This window comes from Cervus elaphus, chromosome 5, assembly GCF_910594005.1.
Source record: "Cervus elaphus chromosome 5, mCerEla1.1, whole genome shotgun sequence".
Classification (NCBI taxonomy): domain Eukaryota; kingdom Metazoa; phylum Chordata; class Mammalia; order Artiodactyla; family Cervidae; genus Cervus; species Cervus elaphus.
The window spans coordinates 14,527,962-14,551,641 of record NC_057819.1 but is presented as its reverse complement, the minus strand read 5'-3'; the positions used below and the strand labels follow the sequence as shown (position 1 = coordinate 14,551,641).

Genomic DNA, 23,680 nt, shown 5'->3' with positions numbered 1-23,680 from the left:
ACAATTAAAAATTAAAAATGAACCTCCTAAACATCCCCAAACAGTGAAAACAAAAAATTTTGCTGGTGCCAAAAAAGGCCCCCACCTCTTGTCCTCCTACCCCTGGGTGGTGGGAGCGAGGGGGTAGGGGCAGAGCCATATGCTCTCCCATTCCTTCCAGTCTGCAGACTACGCCTCCCCCAAAGCCTTCTCAACCTCCAACTCATCGAGCTCTGGCCTGGTCCCCTGGGATGCTGCATGAATCTCTCTTACACAGCACTTATCACTGCCTGCCTTGTTTCATGGTTATTTATGTATGTGTCTGTTTCCCCAGGGAGACGGTGTACTTCTAGAGAAGGGTACAGGGCCTGTGTGCCCCGTGCCTGCCCTCCCGGGTGTCTGATAGGATGCTTTGACTCATACACATTTGCTGAACTGACATCTTAGACCGCCCCCATGTCAGGAAGGGGAGGGGGAGGGGGAAGGGTTGGGGGGGGAGGAGAAGGGATAAGTTTAGGCAGCTCAAAGTAACTGACCAGTCCTATGAGTTGGTGACCCACAACTAATAATGAAAACAAGTGGCAGTAATAATTATAATGATGCTAATAACTGTAATAGTATAAAGTTTTAGGGCTGAATATTTTAAATTTAGCTCTTTTCAGGGATGATTTCATTTGATCATATGAATAGCTCTTATGATTCAATAAAGTAGGCATTATGATGATACCTGTTTTATAAATGAAAACAACCAAGACTTGGGGAGATGAACTGAGCCACTTGGGGTCCACACACCTGCTGAGATTCACATGCAGAACATTCTGACACTGTACCATACTGAAATGTGCATTTTCTACATTTTACTGATGAAACCAAGGCTCAGAGTGGTGAAGTAACCTGCCCCAAGGCAGCCAGCTAGGAAAAGGCAGAAGTGAGTTTTATACTTGGGTCTGACAGACCCCAGGCCTGACCACACTGTTCCCAAAGACCCAGTCCAGAGCCCCGAGGTTTGGCCAGAGGACAGGCACCTGGGGCTCCTGCATGGGGCAGGGTCCTGTGGCCCCATGGCCCCCGTCTCCAGTGGTCCCACCCGGCCCTGCTCACCTGGCACATGAGGACCAGAGGCTCTCGGAACTCAGCCTGGCAGATGGCACAGATGTCACCAGCTTCTGTGCACTGCTGCCCCGTGGCCCGGACTCCGTAATTCTGCTTGACAGAAGGGAGGGAGAAAGACACACAGCTGTGGCCCCTCGCTGGAGAGGTACCCTCAGAAGCACAGTGTGGTCTCATCCCAGTTCCCGGCTCCTATGAGCTCGGTGAGGCCCATCAGAAGCCAACTCACCTGAGAAGTGCAGAGAAGCTTCAGGGCCTTCCTGACTCCGCCCACACGGCCACAGATGTCGAAGGACTGAAAGGAGAGTGAGGGGATGGCTACAAACTATCCAAGGATGGTTCAGGATCTTTCTCACCATGGGCCTCATTTTGACTCTGAACATCTGCAGGGTACATCCTCCCATTTGAAACTTCCCATTCCCACAAGTTTTGCTTGGCTTTTGTCTTGCTACCCATCAGCAGTCTCCTCTGCCAGTGGGGCCAGGATGGCGAATATACAGCATGCCTAGTGCCTCTTCCCCCGCCATAAGCCCAGGGCAGGCATTGCACATCGATCACTCTTCTTCTGAGCCAGGCTGTGATCATCCTTCTCCATCTAGCACTCCTGTCGGCCAAGGCCAGCAGATCAGAATCGGCAGGCAAGACAAGCCGCAGTGGTTGACTCTACATGGACTGCCTAGCCAGTCCTGCTTTAAGGAAAGGGAACACATGATTCTTCCAGGATTCTCTACAAGCCAGAAATAGATACGGAAAAAGAAAGAGGAGGATGTGCTTATTGTTAGGGGTGGGGGAATCTGAGTCTGCACTAATGATGAAAAGAGAAGCACTCTATACTGACTTGCAGAGTTGAGGGTGTGCAATTTAAGAGGAACAGAAAACAAATTCCATGGCCGTGCTGTTGGTGGGTTGAGATCTCCAGACTCTGGAGGTAGCCTGCCTGGGTGTGATGCTCGTTCTGTGATCTCCAGCTGAGTGATACTGGGCAAGATACTTCTCTCTGGACCTCAGTACCCTTCCCATAATATTGACATGATAATGGAATGTATCTGGAAGGGTTGTTGTGAAGAAGACTATGAGAAAGGATGGCATATAGTGAGTTTTATGGGAAAGAAATTAGGATGCCTGTACCCATAAATGCAGGAAAGTGCTGATGTATGGTATAATGTGGAGGAACCTCAGAAATGACTCTACGTGAAAGAAGCCAGACACCAAAGATCACAGAGTGTATGAGTCCATCTACATGAAAATGCGCAGAAAAGGTAAATCCAGAGAGTCTTCAGAAAGAAGACCTGTGGTGGCCAGTGGCTGATAGAAGAAGGAAGCGTGATGCTTCATAAGTTGCTGCTGCTGTTGTTTAGTTGCTAAGTCCTGTTCAACTTTTGGCGACTTCATGGACTGTGACCCACCAGGTTCCTCTGTCCATGGGATTTCCCAGACAAGAATCCTGGAGAAGATTGCCATTTCCTTCTCCAGGGGACCTTCCAGCCCCAGGGATCGAACCTGAGTCTCCTGCACTGGCAGGCAGGTTCTTTACCACTGAGCCATCTTTCTGTGTGGGGTGATGGAAACGTCCTGGAACTAGACAGTGGTGGTGTTGACACAACAATGAGAATCTTCTAAATGCCACTGAACTGTTCACTATAAAACAATAAAATAATTTCGTACTGTGTGAATTTAGTTTTTCAGTTAAACAGAAAGAGATTAGGGTGTTTATCCAGGTTCCTCACTTGCCCCACCCCCACCACCTGCCAGGTCCGGCTGGTGAATGGCTCGTCCTTAGGCCAGCCCACTAGCCCCCAGGCCGCCTCACCTTGCAGAGGCTGTAGAGGACGATCAGGACCCCTCCCAGGAAGTAGCTATTGGAGGAATCATCACCCATGATGTATTTATACCACAGCTGGATGGGAACGAGAGATCGGAACAGCTGGCTCAGCTCCTCGATGACCAGATAGAACTTTCCCTGCAACCGCACAGAAAGCATCAATTATTATCAGCAGTAAAGACCCAAAGGACCCAGCTGGGGGGCCCTCCAGCCTGGGGAGTATATGACATTCCAGGTCACAGCCAGCCCATTAATCAGCTCTGGAAAGCACTCAGGCCTGCTCCTAATGGGCCTGCGATGTGGCCGGGGAGACAAGGCCCCTGCCCACTGCCCTCGCCCGCTGCCCACCGGCCCAGGAGATCAACGCTCTGAGGATCGCCTTTCAAGGAGGCAGAAACTGGACACCTTTGGTAGAAGGTTGGAGTGGGGGTCACTCCCTGGTGCCTGCTGTGGCTTTGAGGGCTCCAAGCCGATCATGGGGCAACAGTCACTGGCTCTGCACACAGATCACGCTCATCTCTAGGGGGCTGGCCCCAGCTTCAAGGGTGACTGCCCTCAGTGGCAGGGGCAGGGTGGACCACGGGATGCAGAGAAGGATAGGCAGAGAAGAGGAGGGGAGAAGATGGCCCAGCTCCCCTGCCTATTGTCTCCAAGGAGGCAGGATCATATGTGGGGAAAGAACATGGACTCAGGGGTGGGGTCTCAGGTTGGGGGGGACTCAGAACCTCAACTTGCTACATGTCCATGAGCCTCACTGTCATCATCTACAGAATGGGAATCACAACTGCTACCTTCTGGGTGGCTCTGAAGATTAAAGGAAATAAACAGGAAAAGTATTTAGGGTTCTCTTTCTCTTCCTCTCTTGGCTTTTATTCAAGTCTCTCAGCTTTCTGGAGCCTGCGCTATAAAATGGACATGAAAACAACCTACCCTGCCATGTTCAATGAGGTTAAACAGAAACCTCTTTAGGACCCAGCAATTCCACTCCCAGGTGTGCACCCAAGAGAAAGGAAAATATATGTCCATTCACTGGTAAATGTTCATAGCAGCTCTATTCATAATATCCCCAAACTGGAAACAGCCCCAAACATCCATCCATGGAAGAATGGATAAACAAACTGTGGTATATTTATACAATAGGATATTACTCAGCAATAAAAAAGGAACAAATGTTTGTGATACACAACAGCCTGGATGAGTCTTACACATTCTAGCCAATCAAAGGAGACAGATACAAAAGAGTACATATTGTGTCATTGTGATTTACATGAAGGTCTAAAATAAGCCAAGGTAAACTGCAATGGTGGAAACAAGATCAGTGGTTGCCTGGGGCAAGATGGGGGAGGACAGACTGTAAGGGGGCATCAGGGAATTTGGGGGAATGAAAGAAATTGCAGATATTGTCTACATAAAATTTTATACTGTATATAGTGATGGGGTGGTGGTTATTCGTGTGCATACATTTGCCAAAACTCACTGCAATGTGTGCTTCAGATCTATGTGTTTTGTTGTACAGATATACAATGTTCTACACCTCAATAAAGCCGACTGAAACAAACAAACAGAAACAAACAGCCCTGCCCCAAGCACACACAGCCTTAAAAATATGAATAGGGACTTCCCTGGTGGTCCAGTGGTTAAGATCCTGCACTCCCAATGCAGGGGGCCCTGGTTTGATACCTGGTCAGGAAACTATTGGTAGATCCCACATGTCGCAACTAAGAGTTCGCAACTAAAAATTCCTCATGCTATAATGAAGACCAAAGATCCCAACTAAGACCCCATGCAGCCAAATAAATAAATACATAAATAAATATTTTTTAAAAAGTGAATAATTTTTGTTCCAGCATTTCTACTTCTAGGAATTTACACTAATAAATCAGGGATTTGGATTAATAGATATGTCAGTAGGAATGGCCACTGCGGCATTCATTGTAACAGAGCAAAAAAAAAAAAAAACACAAAAAAAAACAGGTGACAAAGTAAATGTGTACAAAGAGGGTCTGGTTATGATAGAGATGAATAATGCAAAGCCATACAGCCAGTCAAATACCATCCTGAAAATGAGTGACTTTGCAGTGAAGAAATCCAGCACATATTGCCTTAACCAAGGTTAATTAAGGTTAGCATCCCCAGTAATAAATCACTGAAGACTAAACCCGTGATATGATGCACTGAGAACACAGTATCACTCTTGTGTATTCTGGTCAAAAGCTTACAACCTCAATTGAATCATGAGAATACAAGAGACAAATCCAAACTGAGGAACATTCTACAAAATAACTATCTGACATACTTCAAAAGCATGACTTCACCAAAGACCAAGAAAAGACCAAGGAATTGTTAGATTGGAGAAGTAGGTGAGTGAAAGTTGCTCAGTCATGTCCAACTCTTTGTGACCCCATGGACCGTAGCCTGCCAGGCTCCTCTGTCCATGGAATTCTTTAGGAGTGAGTAGCCATTCCCTTCTCCAGGGGATCTTACTGACTCAGGAACTGAACCTGGGTCTCCTGCATTGCAGGCAGATTCTTTACCATCTAAGCCAAGACTAGGGAGATATGACTAATGCAATGTGGAATCTTAGATTTGGTCCTTAGATCAGGAAAAAGACATCTGTGGGACAATGGGCAAAATGTGACAAGGTTTGCAGTTTAGCTACTAGTAAGGGAATTGATCTTAATTTCTTGGCTTTGCTAACTGAACTATGATTATATTAAATGTAACATTAGGGGAAGCTAGGCGATGGGTACATGGGAACTCTGCTCTATTTTTGCAACTTTGCTCTGAGTTGAAAATTATTCCAAAATTAAAAATTAAAAAAGAAATAATCCTGGCAAAAGATATCTACTGATTCAGGGAAATGCTCATATTATAGTTCCAAGTGGAAAAGCCACAGAATGCAGAAACTACTCATTTTCGTTGTGGTTTTCTCTTTTCCAATTTTTTCGGTACTGAGCATACGATGTGTTTAAATTAGAGGGAGAAAAAGGTTATGAAAATATGTTGTGTATCCACAAATGGATGATGTAAAAGGCTATGGATGGAGACCTTATATCCATGTTGCTATATTCTGTCTTGATGGCCTGGGTACAGGTCACTTGCAGGGGACTCCTTGAAGTGGATGTACCCACATCTGCTAAGGACCAAGGACAGGCATCCAGTCATCCGTTCACCCCCATGTCTGACCTTGCAGAATCAAAACCTCACTTCATACCTGCTAAAGCCCAGAACCATCTGTAATTTAACAAGGTTCCCAGGTGATAGGTGTGCACGTTTAAGTTTGAGAAGCTCTCTTTCAATGGATAAGTGGAAGAAGGACAGTGCACTAATGTGGGCATGATGAGTCAGTCTTTGACCAACTTGTTGGGAAGCCTCCTGTTCTGTCCACCTGGCCCCATGATGGGTGAGGATATGACCACCTCATGAAAGGTCCCATGTCCCTGTGTCTCTGGGAACCCCTGCCTGCTGGCATCTGGCTGGCTCTGGGGGATAGACCCTCCTGTCCCCTGTCAGGCTGATCTTGTACCACCAGTCTGGCTTGGTGGGTAAGAGTGCAGCCTTGGGAACCACACAGCCTGGAGTCAGATCCTATTGCCAGCTACCTTGCTATTTCTGTTCCCTTGTCATTGTCTTTGGATTCCCCCAATTCTCAGGCTCCACTGGCTGAGAGCTGGTCCTCTGGTCCAGACCCCACACTTCCCACTGGCCTAATGGGTGAATCCAGAACAAAGGTCAGCGACCTTTTTCTTCTGCCATGGGCCAGATAGTGACTACTTTGGCTTTGAGATCATACAGCCTCTGTCACCACTATACCCCTCAGCTATTGACAACAGACAAACAAATAGGCAAGGCTGTAAAATTTTATCTACCAAAACAGGTGTCGGGGCATATTTGAATGCAGCTTGTGGTTTACTGACCCCTGATCTACGCATCAGAAGCTAGATAAGTCAAGTCTGGGGGCTCCCAACATATCCCCAGAATTTCAGGGCAGACTCAGGGCACAGCTTTTGGGCCCTTCTTTCAGGTGCTTTGCTATGAAGACCAAGCTCCTTGTCTGCAGATGGATGTCTGGTCCCATACGCTTTGCCGAGCTAACACTTGTATATCTTCTGTGTCTCAGCTAGCTGTCACCTCCTATGAGAACTCTTCCCCAACTACCTAATTAGGTGCTCCTGTTACACCCTTTAAATCCCTCTTTTAGATCACCTCTCACAATATTTAAAAACTCATCTCTCTCTTCCTCTGGATTGCAAGCCCCATCAGCATGAAGATAATTTGGCTCCTGGTCATATCGCCAGCACGCAACACAAAGTAGGTGCTTATTTAAGAGCTAGACACCTTGGAAGCACAAAATTTCCACCCTTATTACTCAGGTCAATGTCTAGAGTTTGCTGATGGAGAAACAGAATTGGAACATGGAAGAGAGTACTTTTCTTTATAAGCAAGCCCTGATGTCACAGAAAATAAAATAATGGGAGAGAGAAAGCTAAAGGTAGCAATTAGCTGCTGGCGGGGTGGGGGGAGGCACTTGGAGAAGGAGATAGAACCACCGGGGAGAACTGGGCATATCCCAGTGAAACCATCTCTCTCTAATTAAGCAGTTTTATAATTCCAGGTTGCTTAAGCGTGTTATTTCTGACGACCACCAAATGGAATGTGTGGTTTCTCCAGGGTGTCAGAGAACAAGAAAAGCAATCGGATTATGAGCCGTCTGGCCTCCCTGTCACCCATGAAGAGGGAACAGTAGCAATTGCTACAGAACTTGGGCATGGAGAGTTTGCTGCTGGGATTCTGATAAAGGGGGCGGTAACAGCTGAGATGGAGAAGGCAGATTCGGTTCTGACTTTCTTACTGCTTGGAGGGGGAAGGGAAGGACCACAAGTGAACTGGGAAGCTAGGAAACAACAGAGAGCTGACTCTGGAAGGGAGTGGGAAGTAAAGGCAAGTGGGATGCTGAGAAGCCGAAGGAAGGAACAGAGACAGCACTCTTCAGAAACATACCTACGAAAGGTGATGTGAAGGATTACGGGGATGAAGAGGAAGGGGACAGAGACAAGCAAGATAGTCAAAGACACATTTTTCTTGTCTACAGAGGTAGGACAGTACAGTGGTTAAGGGCATGGAATTTGGGGCTCCAAGGTCAAATATGCGGCCTACTAAATTGGTTGACTTAGGGCAATAATTAAACTTCTCTGAGCCTCAGTTTACTCATCTGTAAGTGGGCTTGAAAACAAACACACACAGTGGAAAACAACCGAAAAAAAAAAAAAAGGGGCCCCGATATGTACACTTCCAATTTCTCTGGTGTAAATACTCCCACCAGGCCAATTTCAAGCTACCTAGGGTTTAAGGACTTCTTGCAAATTTCCTGAAAGTGTAACCATCCACTCTCACAAGCCTGTGCAAGTTGGCTCCAATACACCGAAGTGATTGGGAGGACTGAGTGAGCATATGAACCTAAAATACAGGTACCCAGAAAGGGCCCAGTGCATGATGAGAGCCAGGAAAGAACCTCACGATGACCTGGGGATGTGGGCACTACTACTGTCACCTTCTTTCAGAGATGGGGCACCCCAGGTTCCAAAGAAATGGGACTGAACTAGAATGAGGCAGAGGTGCTATCTGGGATGCTCAGGCCCCATGAGACCTCGTAGCTGTCAGAGCCTCCCCCTCACTTGCCTTTCTTCCTCCAGCACCACATTATGAAAAACCCAAAGGAAGACTACATGCAGATGCCATGTGCAGAGGGAGAGGCTCTGAACAAGACTACATGGAGGAGAAGCAAGGAACCCAGACAACAGGGAGAGCTGAGGTGGCAGATAGAGGACTCTGGGCAATTCGTCCCACCCATGTCAGCTGAGCCATTAGACCCATGAGTGAAAAAGCCATCTTAGGTGGTCCAGACTCACTGTACATCACGTGAAGACCAGCTGTCCTCGGTGTGTCCTGGCTGAACTCCTGACCCACAGAATCATAGGAAATAATGAAATGGTGGCTGTTTGAGGCCAAAAGAAAGAAAAAAAGAGAAAGAAGAGCAACTAAAGTACTCATCTAAGGATACTCAGCCAGTGCTATAGATTGAATGTGTCCCCACAAAATTCTTACTCTGAAGCCCTTACCCTCAGTATGATAGTATCTGGAGAAAGGGGCCTTTTGAGAGGTAAGTAGGTTATGAGGATGGAGCCCTTCAAGAGGATGAAGGGCTTCATGAGGATGGAGCCCTCACGAATGGGATTAGTGTCCTTATAAGAAGAGATAAAAGAGCATCCATCCTCCCTCTCTCCCTTGCTCCTTCCCTCCTTCAGTGCTGACTACCTGTCTCTCTCTCCCAAACTCGCACAATCATCCTTGACTTTCCCTTCTCTCATAACCACCATCCAATCCATCTACAAATCCTCCTGGAAACAGCTCCCTAACGGCGACTGCCTTTGTCCCACTATGCTTATTCTTTGTACAGTATCCAAAATAAGCTTCTCAAACACAAGGCAGATCAAATCATCTCTGGGCTCAAACCTGCCAATGTCTTCCACCTCTCTTAGAGTGACATCTGATGCTCCCTCCTACCTTCCAGATCCTATAAGACTGCCTCCCAGCTCACAAGTCTGATGTGCTTGATTCTCAAAAAAAACAAAAAACAAAAAACAAAAATCAAGCATAGTCCTACCTTGGAGCCTTCACACTTGCTCTTCCCTCTCCCCAGAGCACCCTTCCTTCTGACGTCTGCCAACTAACTAGCTCCCTCACTTCCCTTGGGTCTTGGCACACATGTCATCTCATCAGTAAGGACCCCTGAACAATGTACATAAAATAGCACCTCTGTATTTCCTACTGCACCATCATACTCCCTATTGTCTTTATTCAGCTTTTCATTTTTCTTTTTTGCACTCACCCCCAACACAGACTGTTTTTATTTGTTATGAGAATACACACCCCTGAAACACAGGGACTCTGTGTCTTTTTGGTGTTATCATTTCTGTTTGAAGAATATAGAGGGTGCTCAGTTCACATTTGTTGAATGAATAAGTGGGCCTCCATGTCTTTAAATATAGACTGCAGATAAGGTCCTTCAAAAGGGTTTTGATGTTAATAATAAATATATACATTGAGGGCTTATTACTTGCCAGGTGCTATGCTAAGCTCTTTGCATTAATTAGTTTAATCCTCACAACAAGCTATGAGATAGGAGACATCATCACCCTCATGTTACAGAAGAGTAAACTAGGGCAAAGAGAGGTTAAGTCACTTGCTCAAGGTCACACACTGGTAGGTGGCACAGACAGAATTTGAATCCAGGTAGGCTCGTTCCAGAGGCCACTTTATAAATCCCCTCTCGTCAGAAAAGTAAGTAACATGTAAAGATATTAAAACAAGGTGTAACATAGCACAATATTAAAAGTTGGCAATTATTATTACTACTACTGCTTGCTGCCAGCTAAATGAAGTTCATTTTAGACTAAGGGCTAAAGAGAGATAAGTCATAACCATCTTGGGTGCTGACCGCCCTTAAGGCCAACTCTCTTGGGTAAGTCTGATGTGTGGATGGCTGGTGATGTTTGTTGGCTTGGTATGTTAACATTCCAAGATCCTGTTTTCAAAAGTCAGCCACACTGCCACAAGAAGAGCAATACCTGCTCTTCTTTCTAGAATGGTCTTTGAAAAACGCAAATCTGATCATTGTGGACTCATTGTGATGTGATTTGCAATGAATATGAGAACACAGGTATCTTCTACTAACCCACATAATAATCTATGAAAATACTAAAAAAAAAAAAAAATTCCCTTTTTCTCAGTAATTAAAAGGATACTTGTCTTTAAAAGTAGAGACATTACTTTGCCAACAAACGTCCGTCTAATCAAGGCTATGGGTTTTTCCAGTGGTCATGTATGGATGGGAGAGTTGGACGGTGAAGAAAGCTAAGCGCCGAAGAATTGATGCTTTTGAACTGTGGTGTTGGAGAAGACTCTGGAGAGTCCCTTGGACTGCAAGAAGATCCAACCAGTCCATCCTAAAGGAGATCAGTCCTGGGTATTCATTGGAAGGACTGATGCTGAAGCTGAAACTCCAATATTTTGGACACCTCGTGTGAAGAACTGACTCACTGGAAAAGACCCTAATGGTGGGAAGGACTGGGGGCAGGAGGAGAAGGGGACAACAGAGGATGAGATGGCTGGATGGCATCACCGACTCAGTGGACATGAGTTTGAGTAGACTCCGGGAGTTGGTGATAGACAGGGAGGCCTGGTGTGCTGCAATTCATGGGGTCACAGAGTCAGACACGACTGAGCGACTGAACTAACTGAACCGAACTGTCTTTAAAATGTTTTTACATTAATATGTAATGGGTTGATTATTAAGTTAATTAGTAAGTACTGTAAGAAGTTCTTGGTTTTAATTTTTATTGCGGTGAACTGATTTTAATTTCTATTATGGTTACGTGGGTCATAACAATAATCCATACATGGAAACTCTGTAGGGTCTTCAATATTTTTTAAAAGTGTAAAGAGGTCCTAAGTCTAAAATGTTTGAGAAAGCCCAAGAAGCACCTGAAATAGGGTAAGTGTTCAATAACTTTGACTACTACTATTATTATCACCATCTGTTTCTTTGATAGGCTGTGAGCTTCATGAGTGCTGCGAACCATATCCTGTTCACTGTCTTTCCCCTATGCTTACTCAGTGTGTATTCCTAATTGCTGGCTGTCACCTCACATTCGTTCTTTCCTTCTTCCTTAGTACTAGAGGCATCAATATTTTAGCTAGATGATATCTCAAGCAAAGACTACACTTCCAAGCTTCTCTCCTGCATCCAGCTGCCTTTTCAGTGGCACTAAGATATAATTGTCATGTGATAACTTCAGAGAAACTTTCATCTTACTCTTCCCCTCTTCATCCATCTGGCTATCTTGGACTTAGATGTGATGGCTGGTGCTCCAGCTGCCATCTTGGGTCATGAGGAAGTGTCCTACATCCCAGGATTGGTAAAGTAGTAACCTGGAAGGTGTCATACTACCAGGTTTGGATCGCTTACCTTTGGACTTAACATGGGAAGAAATAAACTCTTCTTAAATTTAAACTATTTTTTGCTTTTTTTGCTGTTACTGGCATATCCCAATTCTAACTAATACAAAGAGTTTGGAACTTGGTAGGTGATCAACAAATGTTTGTCGAATGAATGAATGAACAGATGAATAGGTGGGCTAAATAATCCTGTGGTTCAAATAGCTAGGTTTTCCACAGGTGTGGCTCATAGAGAACCCTGAAATCATAGATGCTAGGAACCAAGGGACTGTGTATAAGGAAATGCTTGAAACTGTTGAGGCTAGGAGTGAGGAAAAGGGGCTGTCCAGGGACTGCTGGGTTTGGCGCAAGAGCACCATGAGGAAAGCAGGTAGTGCAGAAGAAAAAAACAACGACTTAGCTCTTACTGTGTGCTAGGCACCCACTCCCTGCACAACGCTTTGAGGTAGGTGCTATAAATGCTCCCATTCTACAGATAAGGAATGTGAGACCCACAGAATTGGTAACCTGTCCCAGGGGACATAGCTAAAAAGTTCTGGATACCTCTACTTGCTAGGAAAGATGGCCACTGGCAGCCCCAAGCCAACATTCACATAGCCTAACTCCAACAGAAAGAGAGGCCCTGTTACTCCCTGAGCCCATTTACCAACCTGAACAGCAAGCCTTGGATAAACTGGTCACAGGGGGCAGGCAGTGGGAGGGGTGCCACGACTGACAGCCGCATCAGGACCACAGGTAGAGGGAGGGGTGTTTCCCCCATAGAGAGGGGAGTGGCGGGAAAAGGAGGCCAGAAAGCTTCTCTGAGTTTAAGTTACAACAGGGCCAAAGGGAGTCCTCATTGCAGAGCCCTGCTTTATTTATTTTTTTTTTTGCAGAGCCCTGCTTTAATGTGGGGAAAATAAACAGTAACTGTGTCCAGACTCCCGGTGCTTGCCCTCCTTTGCTTCTGTTGCCCTGGACTGCTAGTTAGCGCTGGGCTGACTCAAGGGACAGGGCCACGCTTCCTGCTCCAAAATGGGTGGGCTGGGCCAGTGCAAAAGGCTGAAAATAAAGACTTGTTTTCTTGGGAAGGCATCCTGCGGGTCTGTTATGATTGCTGGCTGCACCGGGGGGTCCACAGCTGAAAGAGCCCTTTAGAACAAAACAGCCACAACATTGACCTCTAAAGTGCTATGCCCATTGGCTAAGGGGCAGGAGGGCCCATCTGAGACTTCAGAAAGCTTAGGAGTGGGGAAAGAGCTTGGTAACTGCCTTCAGAACAGCCTAGCCTGGAGTGCTGGAAGCAAGAGGTGTTGAGGGGACTAGGACTAGAAAGAAGGCCAGAGAGAAATGTAGGGGGTGGGGGAAGGGGAAAGACACAGGAGGGGAAATAGGGGATGTGCCCAAAAGAAGAGCAGGGAGGAATGACAGAGTCAGAGGTCAGAAGAAAAAGGGCACCCAGGAATGAGAGACCAGCACAGAGAAGGCCAAGGAGGAGAAAGTAATCCCATTATTAAGCACATATCATGGGCCAAGAATTGTACATCAAATGGTCCCCTGGTAGGGTAGCTATGACCCAGTTCCATCTCTCAGATGATAAATCTCAACAAACACAGGGGAGGCAAGAATAAAGTGCAGGAGACTAAGCTAATGACATATGTACAAGAGCGAAGAGACAAGAAACTAGCAGCAAGAAAGAAGATCAAGGGCCAGCTCAGTTTGGTGATGAAAGCTTCTCTGGGAACACTTAGTACCTGCATGTGGCCCCCAACTCTGACAACCCTAGGAGTCGGACACTGTTCTTATCAGTCCCAGTTAGCAGGTGAGGAAACAGAGGCTCTGAGGGGTTCCCATGTGCTAGACTGGGGTAGAGCCAGGTTTAAAGCCAGTCTGACTTCCCATCTTGTGTTTTGAGCTCTAAGAGGAGACTCTAAGTTAAGAAGTTAAGAGTGAGATGAGAGGGAGAGAGAAAGAAAAGATACAAGGTGTGTGGGAGGGTAGAAAACCAGAGTGAGGATGAGATTCAGATAAGAGGTCCTTTATCTGAAAGAACTTCTATTCTTAGCTGTCTGACAGTCTAGGGAACAGAGTCTCTGGTGGGGGGAGCAGTAAGGGACCTGTAGGGTTTCTGACCAGAATAGAGAATGAAATAGATTTGTGGGTGCTGGAAGCACTTTATATCTCTGCCACCCAATACAGTAGCCAGTCGCCATGTATGGCTATTGAGCACTTTAAATGTAGCTAAATCTGTACTGAAAGTATGAAATACACAGGAAATTTCAAAGTCTTAGAAAAACAACAAAAAGGTAAAATACCTCATTAAATTTTTTTATATTGATTACATGTTTAAATGATAATACTTTGCACATACTGGGTTAAATATATTATTAGAACTGATGTCACTTATTCCTTTTTGCTTGCTTAATGTGACTACTTGGAAATTGGAAATTGCTTATGTGACTTGTACTATATTTCTGTTGGAGAGCACTGGTGATATCTTGAAACATATGGATATACATATACATATTTTACATATGGATACATACATATGTAAAAACTCATCGAGCGTGTACACTTATAATTAGACTGCTTTACAATATGTAAGTTATGCCTCAATAAATAAAAAAAGAAGGAAGACTGAGCCAGGTTGGAGATAGAGGATGGGAGCACGGTGGGTGGGGGGCGGGGTCCGAGGGGGCGGTGCCAGAGGCTGGCGGCCACACGTTACCCGGCAACAAGCGCTGCCGGTGACGTCATCGGTGGCGGCGGAGGCCATCAATCCCCCTCCCGGTGGAGCGGGCGAGTGGGGCCGCCTGTCTCCTCCTCCCCCGGGCCCGGATGAGATCACCGCAACGGGCGGCCGGCTGTCCCCATGCTCCCAACAAATCGACTCCACGGCAAGCGCCGGCATCTCATGATCTCATGGCCCCGCGGGACGGCGCCGGCCGATGAGGTCACAGCCCCGCGCCCCTGGCTGCCCAGGTCTGCGCGCCGGCTCCGTGCCAGGGTCTCTGGGCACCCTGCCATCAGTACCAAGCAAGCCCCCCAGCTCCTGGCTCTTCAGCCTTCGGGGACAAAGGAGGTGGCTGTTTCAGAAGGGCAAAGCTACCTTTTCCACTCTTCTGCTGCACCTTTTCCTGCCCACTTACTTGAACCTGTCACCACACGAGGCCACGTGTCTAGCAGGGAGAGACTGCAGCAGCTCCCCAGAACTTGAGGTCAGGAGCAGTGCAAGGCGACTTGCACGCGTGATTTCACAGCCGCTCAGTGAAAGAACTTCTATTCTTAGCTGTCTGGCAGTCTAGGGAACTGAGGCTCAGAGCGGTAAGGGACACCTGCCCCAGGTCACCCAGCTAGGAAAGGGTTGGAGCAAGGACTTTAATTCTTTGGCTCTCTCTAGCTGCATCCCAAACATCTGCTCCTTTATCCCAGTTCCTCCTTGCTCTGGTGGAAACAGTGATCACAGCCACACTTGCTGGGTGCCCACCATGCACTGGGTACTTTATATTAAAAGTCACAGTTCCACATGCCAAACCCATGGGAAAGGTATTAGAGTATACGGGCTAGTCTGTGGATAAGAGTCATAAGGCTCAGAGGGATGAAATGACTTGTGGCAGAGCCAGGATTTGATTCTACAGCACAAACTTTGTATTACTCTATACCACCTTCCGCAACAAAAGGGGACGCTATCCTGTTAAATGTGGACAATATACCCTCTCACCTGTCTCCTTCCCCCTCAGGTCAGCCATCAAAGGCAGTCAAAGATAGGCAAGTGAAAGGGCCTCTTGAAGGGTGGTTCAACTCCCTTGCCAGCAGCAGATTTTCCATCACTTACTGCTCACCATTTGCTCTCCAGCAGCATCCACTGCCTAGGCTGACAAGGGAGGGAGGGAGGTGACATTTACTGAGTGGCTGTGCTAAGCCAGGCACTGAGTCACTGCCATTACCACGAGCAGAGCTGTGAGGAGGTCATTACCAGCTCCATTCTGCAGATGAGAAAACTGAATTTATTTTAACTAAAATCAGATGGCAAGGCAGTACCAGCTTCAGCTCCAATATAATTTCCACACAGAAAGTCCTTCCCATCTTCCTAAATGAATCCTCCGTGAATTTTTTCTTAGTGCTTATAGAAGTTTGAAGCTTTATGTTTGTGTTTGTTTAACGGTGCTCTTCCCAACTCAATGAAGGCACTGACCCTGTCTGTTTCACTCACCGTTGCATCCCCACACTGTGCGGTGCCTGTTATACAACAGACACACAAGAAATGTTTTTAGGGTGGATGCAAAGAGTTGTTGGCTTAGGCTGGTAGGCAGTCCTGATGTTCAAACTCAGGCTCATTTGGGCTTAAGCTTGGGCTTACATTTACTTTCTAAGAAGTCCAAGCCTCTTGGTACACATAACTTTATTCGCAGCAAAATCCCTCTGGTGCTCACTCAGAGCCTATTAATCCTAAATTTGCTCACAGTATTGACAAGTTTGATGTTCTTGTTTCCCAGCAGAGCCCTTGTTTGGTAACAGAGAGAGAGTAGGAGGAGGAACTTGGTAAGAAATTGGGTGTAGAAGGGGGGAAGTTATACATGTTTATGCCTGCTCTAGTCTTTTGTTTTTATACAATTTTATTTATTCAGTATTTTTGTGCTGGGTCTTTGTTGCTGCATGTGGGCTTTCTCTAGTTGTGGAGATGGGGCATCTCACTGCGGAGCATCTCATGATGCAGAGCATGAGCTCTAGGGCGAACAGGCTTCAGTAGTTGTGGCACGCGGGCTCTGGACTGCATGGGCTTTGGTAGTTGGAACACGTGGGCTTAGTTGTCTCACAACATGTGGGATCTTAGTTCTCAGACCAGGGATCAAACCTGTGTCCTTTGCATTGCAAGGAGGATTCTTAACCACTGGACCATCAGGGAAATCCCCTCCTCCTGTCTTTAATAACAGCTCAGCAAGGAAGGAGATATAAAAACTACACAAAAGCAGACTCAAGGAAAAGGAGGTAGTGGTAACCACAAAACTCTGGTTTCTCATGCACAAAGGGAGGAAGAGAAATGGATAGAATCCAGGAGATGGGCATAGGGAGCTTCTAAGCTACAAGTAATTTTCTACTTTTTAAGCTGGGTACATGAGTCTTTGTTGTTTACAAACATACAGAACACAGAATTTCTTGTTATAAGGAAATACTATGCACTATGTTCTTTCATTGAATGGAAGATATATTTTAAGTGCGATGCATGTATTATTATTGAAGAGATCTGTAATACTGCTCTTCTAAGCTACCTTAAGCTGCACAAATTTCTGTAGTCTAAAGGTGAGTAAGGGAATTTCCCTAGTGGTCCAGTAGGTAGGACTCTGCACTTCCAATGCAGGGGGCCTGGATTTGATCCCTGTTTGGGGAACTAAGATCCCACATGCTGTGTGGCACAACCAAAACATTAAAAACAAATAAATATATAAAAATGAATAAGATGAAGGTCATTCACAGAAGTTTGTTTCCTATGGAGAAAATGTATGTGTTTTTTACAAGTCAGATGAACAAAGTTTTTGCAGAGATTGTTCTCTCAATGTATGGAGCTTGTTCTCTCAATATGAGGAAATGGCAACCCACTCCAGTATTCTTGCCTGGGAAATCCTAGGGACAGAGGAGCCTGTCAGGCTACAGTCCCTGGGGTCACAAAAGTTGGACACAACTTAGTGACTAAACCACCATGGAGCTTGTACCCAGGACTTGGAGTAGCTAGAGAAATGTTTGGGAAAACCTACAAACCTACGTTTTCCCAAGTTTAGCTGAAAGTTGTGTGAAACTGTTCAAAGCCCAAGTAAGAGTGAACTTTCAGCATGCAGGGAAAGGTTTGTTTCCCATTTACTAAATGTATATCTCTCACAAACTGGATGAAGAAAAACACCAAATTGGGAAAGGAGTACATCAAGGCTGTATATTATCACCCTCCTTATTTAACTTATATGAAGAGTACCTCATGCAAAATTCTGGGCTGGATGAGGCACAAGCTGGAATCAAGACTGCTGGGAGAAATATCAACAACCTCAGATACGCAGATGACACCAACCCTTATGGCAGAAACCAAAGAACTAAAGACCCTCTTGATTCAAGTGAAAGAGGAGAGTGAAAAAGCTGGCTTAAAATTTAACGTTCAAAAAACCAAGATCATGGCATCTGGTCCCATCACTTCATGGCAAATAGATGGGAAAGATTTTGGGCTCCAAAATCACTGCAGATGGTGACTGCAGCCATGAAATTCAAAGATGCTTGCTCCTTGGAAGAAAAGTTATGACAAACCTAGACAGCATATTAAAAAGCAGAGACATTACTTTGCCAACAAAGGTCCGTCTAGTCAAAGCTATGGTTTTTCCAGTAGTCATGTATGGATGTAAGAGCTGGACCATAAAGAAAGCTGAGTGCCGAAGAACTGATGCTTTTGAACTGTGGTATTGGAGAAGACTCTTGAGAGTCCCTTGGACTGCAAGGAGATCCAACCAGTCCATCCTAAAGATAATCAGTCCTGAATATTCATTGGAAGGACTGATGCTGAAGTTCCAATACTTTGGCCAACTCATGTGAAGAACTGACTGACTGGAAAAGACTATGAGGCTTGGAAAGATTGAAGGTAGGAGGAGAAGGGGATGACAGAGGATGAGATGGTTGGATGGCAACACTGACTCGATGGACATAAGTTTGAGCAAGCTCTGGGAGTTGGTGATGGACAGGGAAGCCTGGCGTGCTGCAGTCCATGAGGTCACAAAGAGTCGGACATGACTGAGCAACTGAACTGATATATATGTATGTGTGTGTACATATATATACACCTCATGTATTATCTTAAAAATGCCACAAGCAGAACATTTGTTTGCCTACTTATTAAATTGACTGTAACAACCCCAAGAGGCAGGGGGCAAATTAGTACCCCTAGTTTCCTAGAAGGTACAAAATAAACCCAAGCTTTATGGTCAAATGAACCTAGGTTTGAATATCAGCACTGCCCACTAGCCTGAACCACTGAATCTTGGGAGAAACTGAGGCTCAGTGTCGGAGAAGTTCATCATTTTGCCTAAGATCACAGAGCTGATAAGTGGCAGAGGGGGCACTGGAATCCAGGTCTGTCTGATGTCAACATGGATGCGCTCACCCACCACTACATCCTGCCTTCTGATAACTAGACGCCTGTCATTAAAGAGCAGAGCCGGTGAAAACACCTGCCACCCACACCCTCCCACCTCCAATTTCCTACACTGGTCCTCTTTCTGCTCTGGGTTTCCATGCCAATGGCTGGGATCGGCCTCTGTGCTGTGGCTCCAGGGGCCTGCTGACACAGAGTTCTTGTGGCTGGACTGAGGCCCCAGAGAGTCTCTCGGCTGTGAGGAGAAACCTGCCCTTCAGTAGCAGCAGTCAGGCATCTGGCTTCACTGGCTGTGGTTCCCTTGATTTAAAAACCTCTACCCGTGGGCTTCCCAGGTGGCTCAGTGGTAAAGAATTCGCCTGCCAATGCAGGGGACATAGGCTCCACCCCTGGTTCGGGAAGATCCCACATGCCACGGAGCAACTCAGCCTGTGCACCACAACTACTGACCCTGTGCTCTAGAGCCCAGGAGCCACAACTGCTGAACCCATGTGCCACAACTCCCGAAGCCCGCGCGCCTAGAGCCTGTGCTCCGCAACCAGAAGCCACAGCAATGAGAAGTCCGCACACCGCAACGAAGAGTGGCCCCTGCTCTCCACAGCTAGAGAAAAACCTGTGCAGCAACAAAGACCAAGCACAGCCAGAAATAAAATAAATTATAAAAATAAAAACTAAAAGCCTCTGCCCCATGAACAGGAAGGGCCCAGGCCATGTGTCCTGGCAACATGCGTTATCAGGAGCTTCCTCACAATCAGGGCCCCGCTTCCAAGGACCCAGGAGAGGCCCAATTATAAGGTGTTGACAATGAAGCCCAAAGTGGCCTGGGACCCTGTTGGCTGCAGAAAGGCGGTCTCTCCCCTCCATTCCAGCCCCAGGGGGATAGATGTCCTTACTTGTCCCTGCGTCATCTACACTTTCAGGCACAAATGCTCTGGCCGCAACTTCCCAAGCCTGTCTACCCCCTAAAGTACTGGGTGTGGAGTGGGGTGAGTGGGTGCACGGGGCAGGGGTGGCCAAGAAGGGCAGAAGTTGCCTCCTTCCTGGTGGTCTAGTGATCACGAGAGGAACTAGATGGACATGGACTTCAACTGCAGGTCTGCCCCTTTGCTAGGAGCAATTTCCCCCGCATTACCTCACCTCTCTGAGCCTCAGCTTCTTCTTCTGCAAACTGGGGGAGGTGGTAGGCTAAACAATGGCTCCCCCATATGCCCACATCCTGATCCCTAGATAATGTTCAATGTCACCTTGTGTGGTAAAAGGAATTCTGTGCCTATGCCAATGTGATTAAATGTTAAGGATTTTGAGAAGGGGAGGCTAGCCTGGATTGCCAGGGGTGGGAGCAATGTCATTACAAAGGTCCTTATCAGGGAGGCTGGGGTGTCAGAGTGAAAGAAGCAGAGGTTGGAGAGATGTGCTCTGAAGAGATAAGAAGGGGCCACAAGCCAAGGCTCACAGGCAGCTTCCAGAAGGTGGAAGACACAAGGGAACGTATTTTCCCCGGAGCCTCCTGAAGCGACCAGCCCATACCTAACACTTTGACTTTAGCTCCATGAGACTCAGTTTGGACTTCCAACCTCTAGAACTGTAAGAGAATCAATTTATATTGTTTTAAGCCACTAAATTGGAGGCAGTTTGTTACAGTGGCAAGAGGAGACCAATATACTCTGCCTTAGTTCCCCCGTCATGAGGACAGAGTCAGGACCAAGTGGTCGGAGACTCTTAGTTTAAGGCCTCTCCCTGAAAGGCTGGCTCCAGGGCAGGACAGGAGGAGGCCAGAAAGCATGTCCTGGACTGGGAATGGCCTCTGCTGCTGTGGTCCCCTGCTGCCTCTCTGACCACCAGGACTGGCTACATAATTTGCAACGCCTGGTGGAAAATGAAAATGCTGGGCCTCTTGTTTTAAATAAAATCCTCACAGCAAAGATTGAGCAGGCACTGAGAGCACTGTGCTAAGCCTTCTAAATCCATGAGCTCATTCTCTCCTCACTGGGCTCCTCTTTGACGCGAGCCACATACATGGAGGAGGCAGTGGAAACTCAAACCTCTAAACTCGCTTCTCTGAGGATACATGGCTAGTGGCAAACGGGATTCAAAGCCTAGCTGTTCTAAGACCCAGCCAGGGCAGGAAGTGTAACATATCTTTCCTTCTTTGGCCTATTCAAGGTCTGACTCTGGCACTCCTAAGCCCCAAGATGAAGAGGCAGGGGTCTGCCAAGCTTTAGCAGGCTCTCAGCCGCTGAGCAGCTTGTTTACCTCCAATCTCCAAGTTCCAGCAGAATTCTGACCATTGAGGGTCACGGGGGAGAAAACACAAAAGGAAATACACACACACACACATACTGAGCACCTATTACATGTCAGTAACTGCTGAAAGCACCTCTACCTGTGCTGTCTCAATTATGTTTTTTTAGCTCAAATCTCCCCTAAAGCCTTGAGGGAAAACAGCATTATCTCCTTTTTTACAGATGGGGAAAGTGAGGCACAGAGCAGGGAGGTGACAGGCCAGAGGTGATACTGATAGAAATGGCAGAACTAGACGTCAAATGGGAATCTGCCCCCCTCCAGAGCCCAAGCGCTTTCCAAATGACTCTGGAATGTTTGCAGACACACCGTAAATTGAGAAGTATAAGTGGTGGGTTCCCTCAGACCATCTCAGTTGTAACCCCCTTTCTTGCCCCCAGGGTATCTGGGGGAAATGTGAGAGCAGGGCAGGCCCACCCACAGCACAGGAAGTCAACCCCAGAAAACCAGCAGAGTGGCAGCTACCCAGCAAAACTCGGGTGCCCACCTGGAGGGAGGGGACGCCTGTGAGGCCACCTCAGGGAGCCTGGCTGCCTCCCTAATCATTTAGCTGGAGAAGAGCAAAATAATCACCAATTAGCTGGCTAATTAATCCCTGCAGCACCCCAGAGTAGGGGCTGCCGCTGCACAGCCATAACGTGGTGCGGAAAGGCACGCGGTGAGCCTGAGAGTGAGGGACCGGGGCCTCCCTGCCTTGCCCCGAATGCAAATTCCCACCAGCCATTTATATCACTCATCTGTTCACTTGAGAGTCACTGCACACCTACTATGTGTCACCATGCCTAGTCACGAGCATGGCGGACGTCACCCCTGCCCTCCCGGAGCTCAGAGTCCAGTAGGGGAAACATTCAACAGTTAGCTGGAAAAATGCACACGCCAAACTGATTCCCACTGCAGTGCCATGGTCCTGGCTGTCCCCTCTCCCTCGCCTGCCCTTCTGGTTTGGCTTTGCCTGGCTAACTACTAACCATCTTTTAAACCTCCAAGGTCTTAAGTTCCAAGGTCACCTTATCTAGGAAGACTTTGCTGGGGGCTGGTTTAGGTGCCCACCCCTCTATCTTCCAAGAGGGCTCCACTTCCTGCCTGTCACTCCATCAGACTGTGAGTTTTGAGCTTGAAAGTCCTAGGTCTGGGTAGCCCCCATGCCTAGCAGGGTGCCTGGCACTCTGCTAACGTCTAATAAATACTTGTAGAATGAATATATGAGAAGATAAATCATGTGATCTGGGAGCAGTAACTTTGGAGACTTGGTTTCCTTATCTGTAGAAGAAGAAGGTCTTTCTGGGTCTAAATCTGTGAACAAAAGGGAATGACCTCCCTGCTGGTCCAATGGTTAAGACTCCACACTCCCAGTACAGGGGGCCGGGTGTGATCCCTGGTTGGGGAACTAGCTCCCATATGCCACAACTAAGAGATCCTGCATGCCCAACAAAGACTGAAAATCCCATATGCTACAACTACAACCTGGTGCAGCCCCCCCCCCCAAAAAAAACAAACAACCCCTGCAAAAAAAACCAGGAGTATAGCCCAGCCTCTGAGGTACTGGGGGTACCTCTGGAATGTCCGTGTACAACAGTTCTCAGCATGGGAACTGAGAATTTCCAGATGTTCAAGCTGGATTTAGAAAAGGAAGAGGAATGAGAGATCAAATTGCCAACATCCGTTGGATCACAGAAAAAGCAAGAGAATTCCAGAAAAACATCTACTTCTGCTTCACTAGTCAGAAACCTTCACACCAAAGCCTTTGACTGTATGGATCACAACAAACTGTGGAAAATTCTTAAAGAGATGGGAATATCAAACCACATTATCTGCCTCCTGAGGAATCTGTATGTAGGTCAAGAAGCAACAGTTAAAACTGGCCATGGAACAACAGACTGGTTCAAAATTGGGAAAAGGGTACGTCAAGGCTGTATGTTGTCACCCTGCTTATTTTACTTATATGAAGAGTACATCATGTGAAGTGCCGGGCTGGATGAAGCACAAGCTGGAATCAAGATTGCTGAGAGAAATATCAATAACCTCAGATATGCAATGACACCGCCCTTATGGCAGAAAGTAGAGAGGGACTAAAAGTCTCTTAATGAAAGTGAAAGAGAAGAGTGAAAAAAAGCTGGCTAAAAACTCAACATTCAAAAAACTAAGATCATGGCATCTGGTCCCATCACTTCACAGCAAATAGATGGGGAAACAATGGAACAGTGACAGACTTTATTTTCTTGGGCTCCAAAATCACTGCAGATGGTGACTGCAGCCATGAAATTCAAAGATGCTTGCTCCTTGGAAGAAAAGCTATGAAAAACCTAGACAGCGTATTAAAAAGCAGAGATATTACATTGCCAACA

At 46.7% G+C, this 23,680-nt stretch overlaps 1 protein-coding gene across 5 annotated transcripts in view; it reads right to left on the bottom strand.

The window, feature by feature from the left end:
- RNFT2 (ring finger protein, transmembrane 2) overlaps window positions 1-23,680 on the bottom strand; it is a 64,151-nt gene that overhangs the window by 6,392 nt on the left and 34,079 nt on the right. For all 5 annotated transcript variants that reach the window (XM_043901744.1, XM_043901748.1, XM_043901747.1 and 2 more), the window contains 3 exons: window positions 2,900-3,049; window positions 1,319-1,384; window positions 1,081-1,182 (listed from right to left, as the gene is read on the bottom strand). In XM_043901744.1, the coding sequence (XP_043757679.1) occupies window positions 1,081-1,182; window positions 1,319-1,384; window positions 2,900-3,049 (318 nt within the window). The remainder of the gene's footprint in view (window positions 1-1,080; window positions 1,183-1,318; window positions 1,385-2,899; window positions 3,050-23,680) is intronic.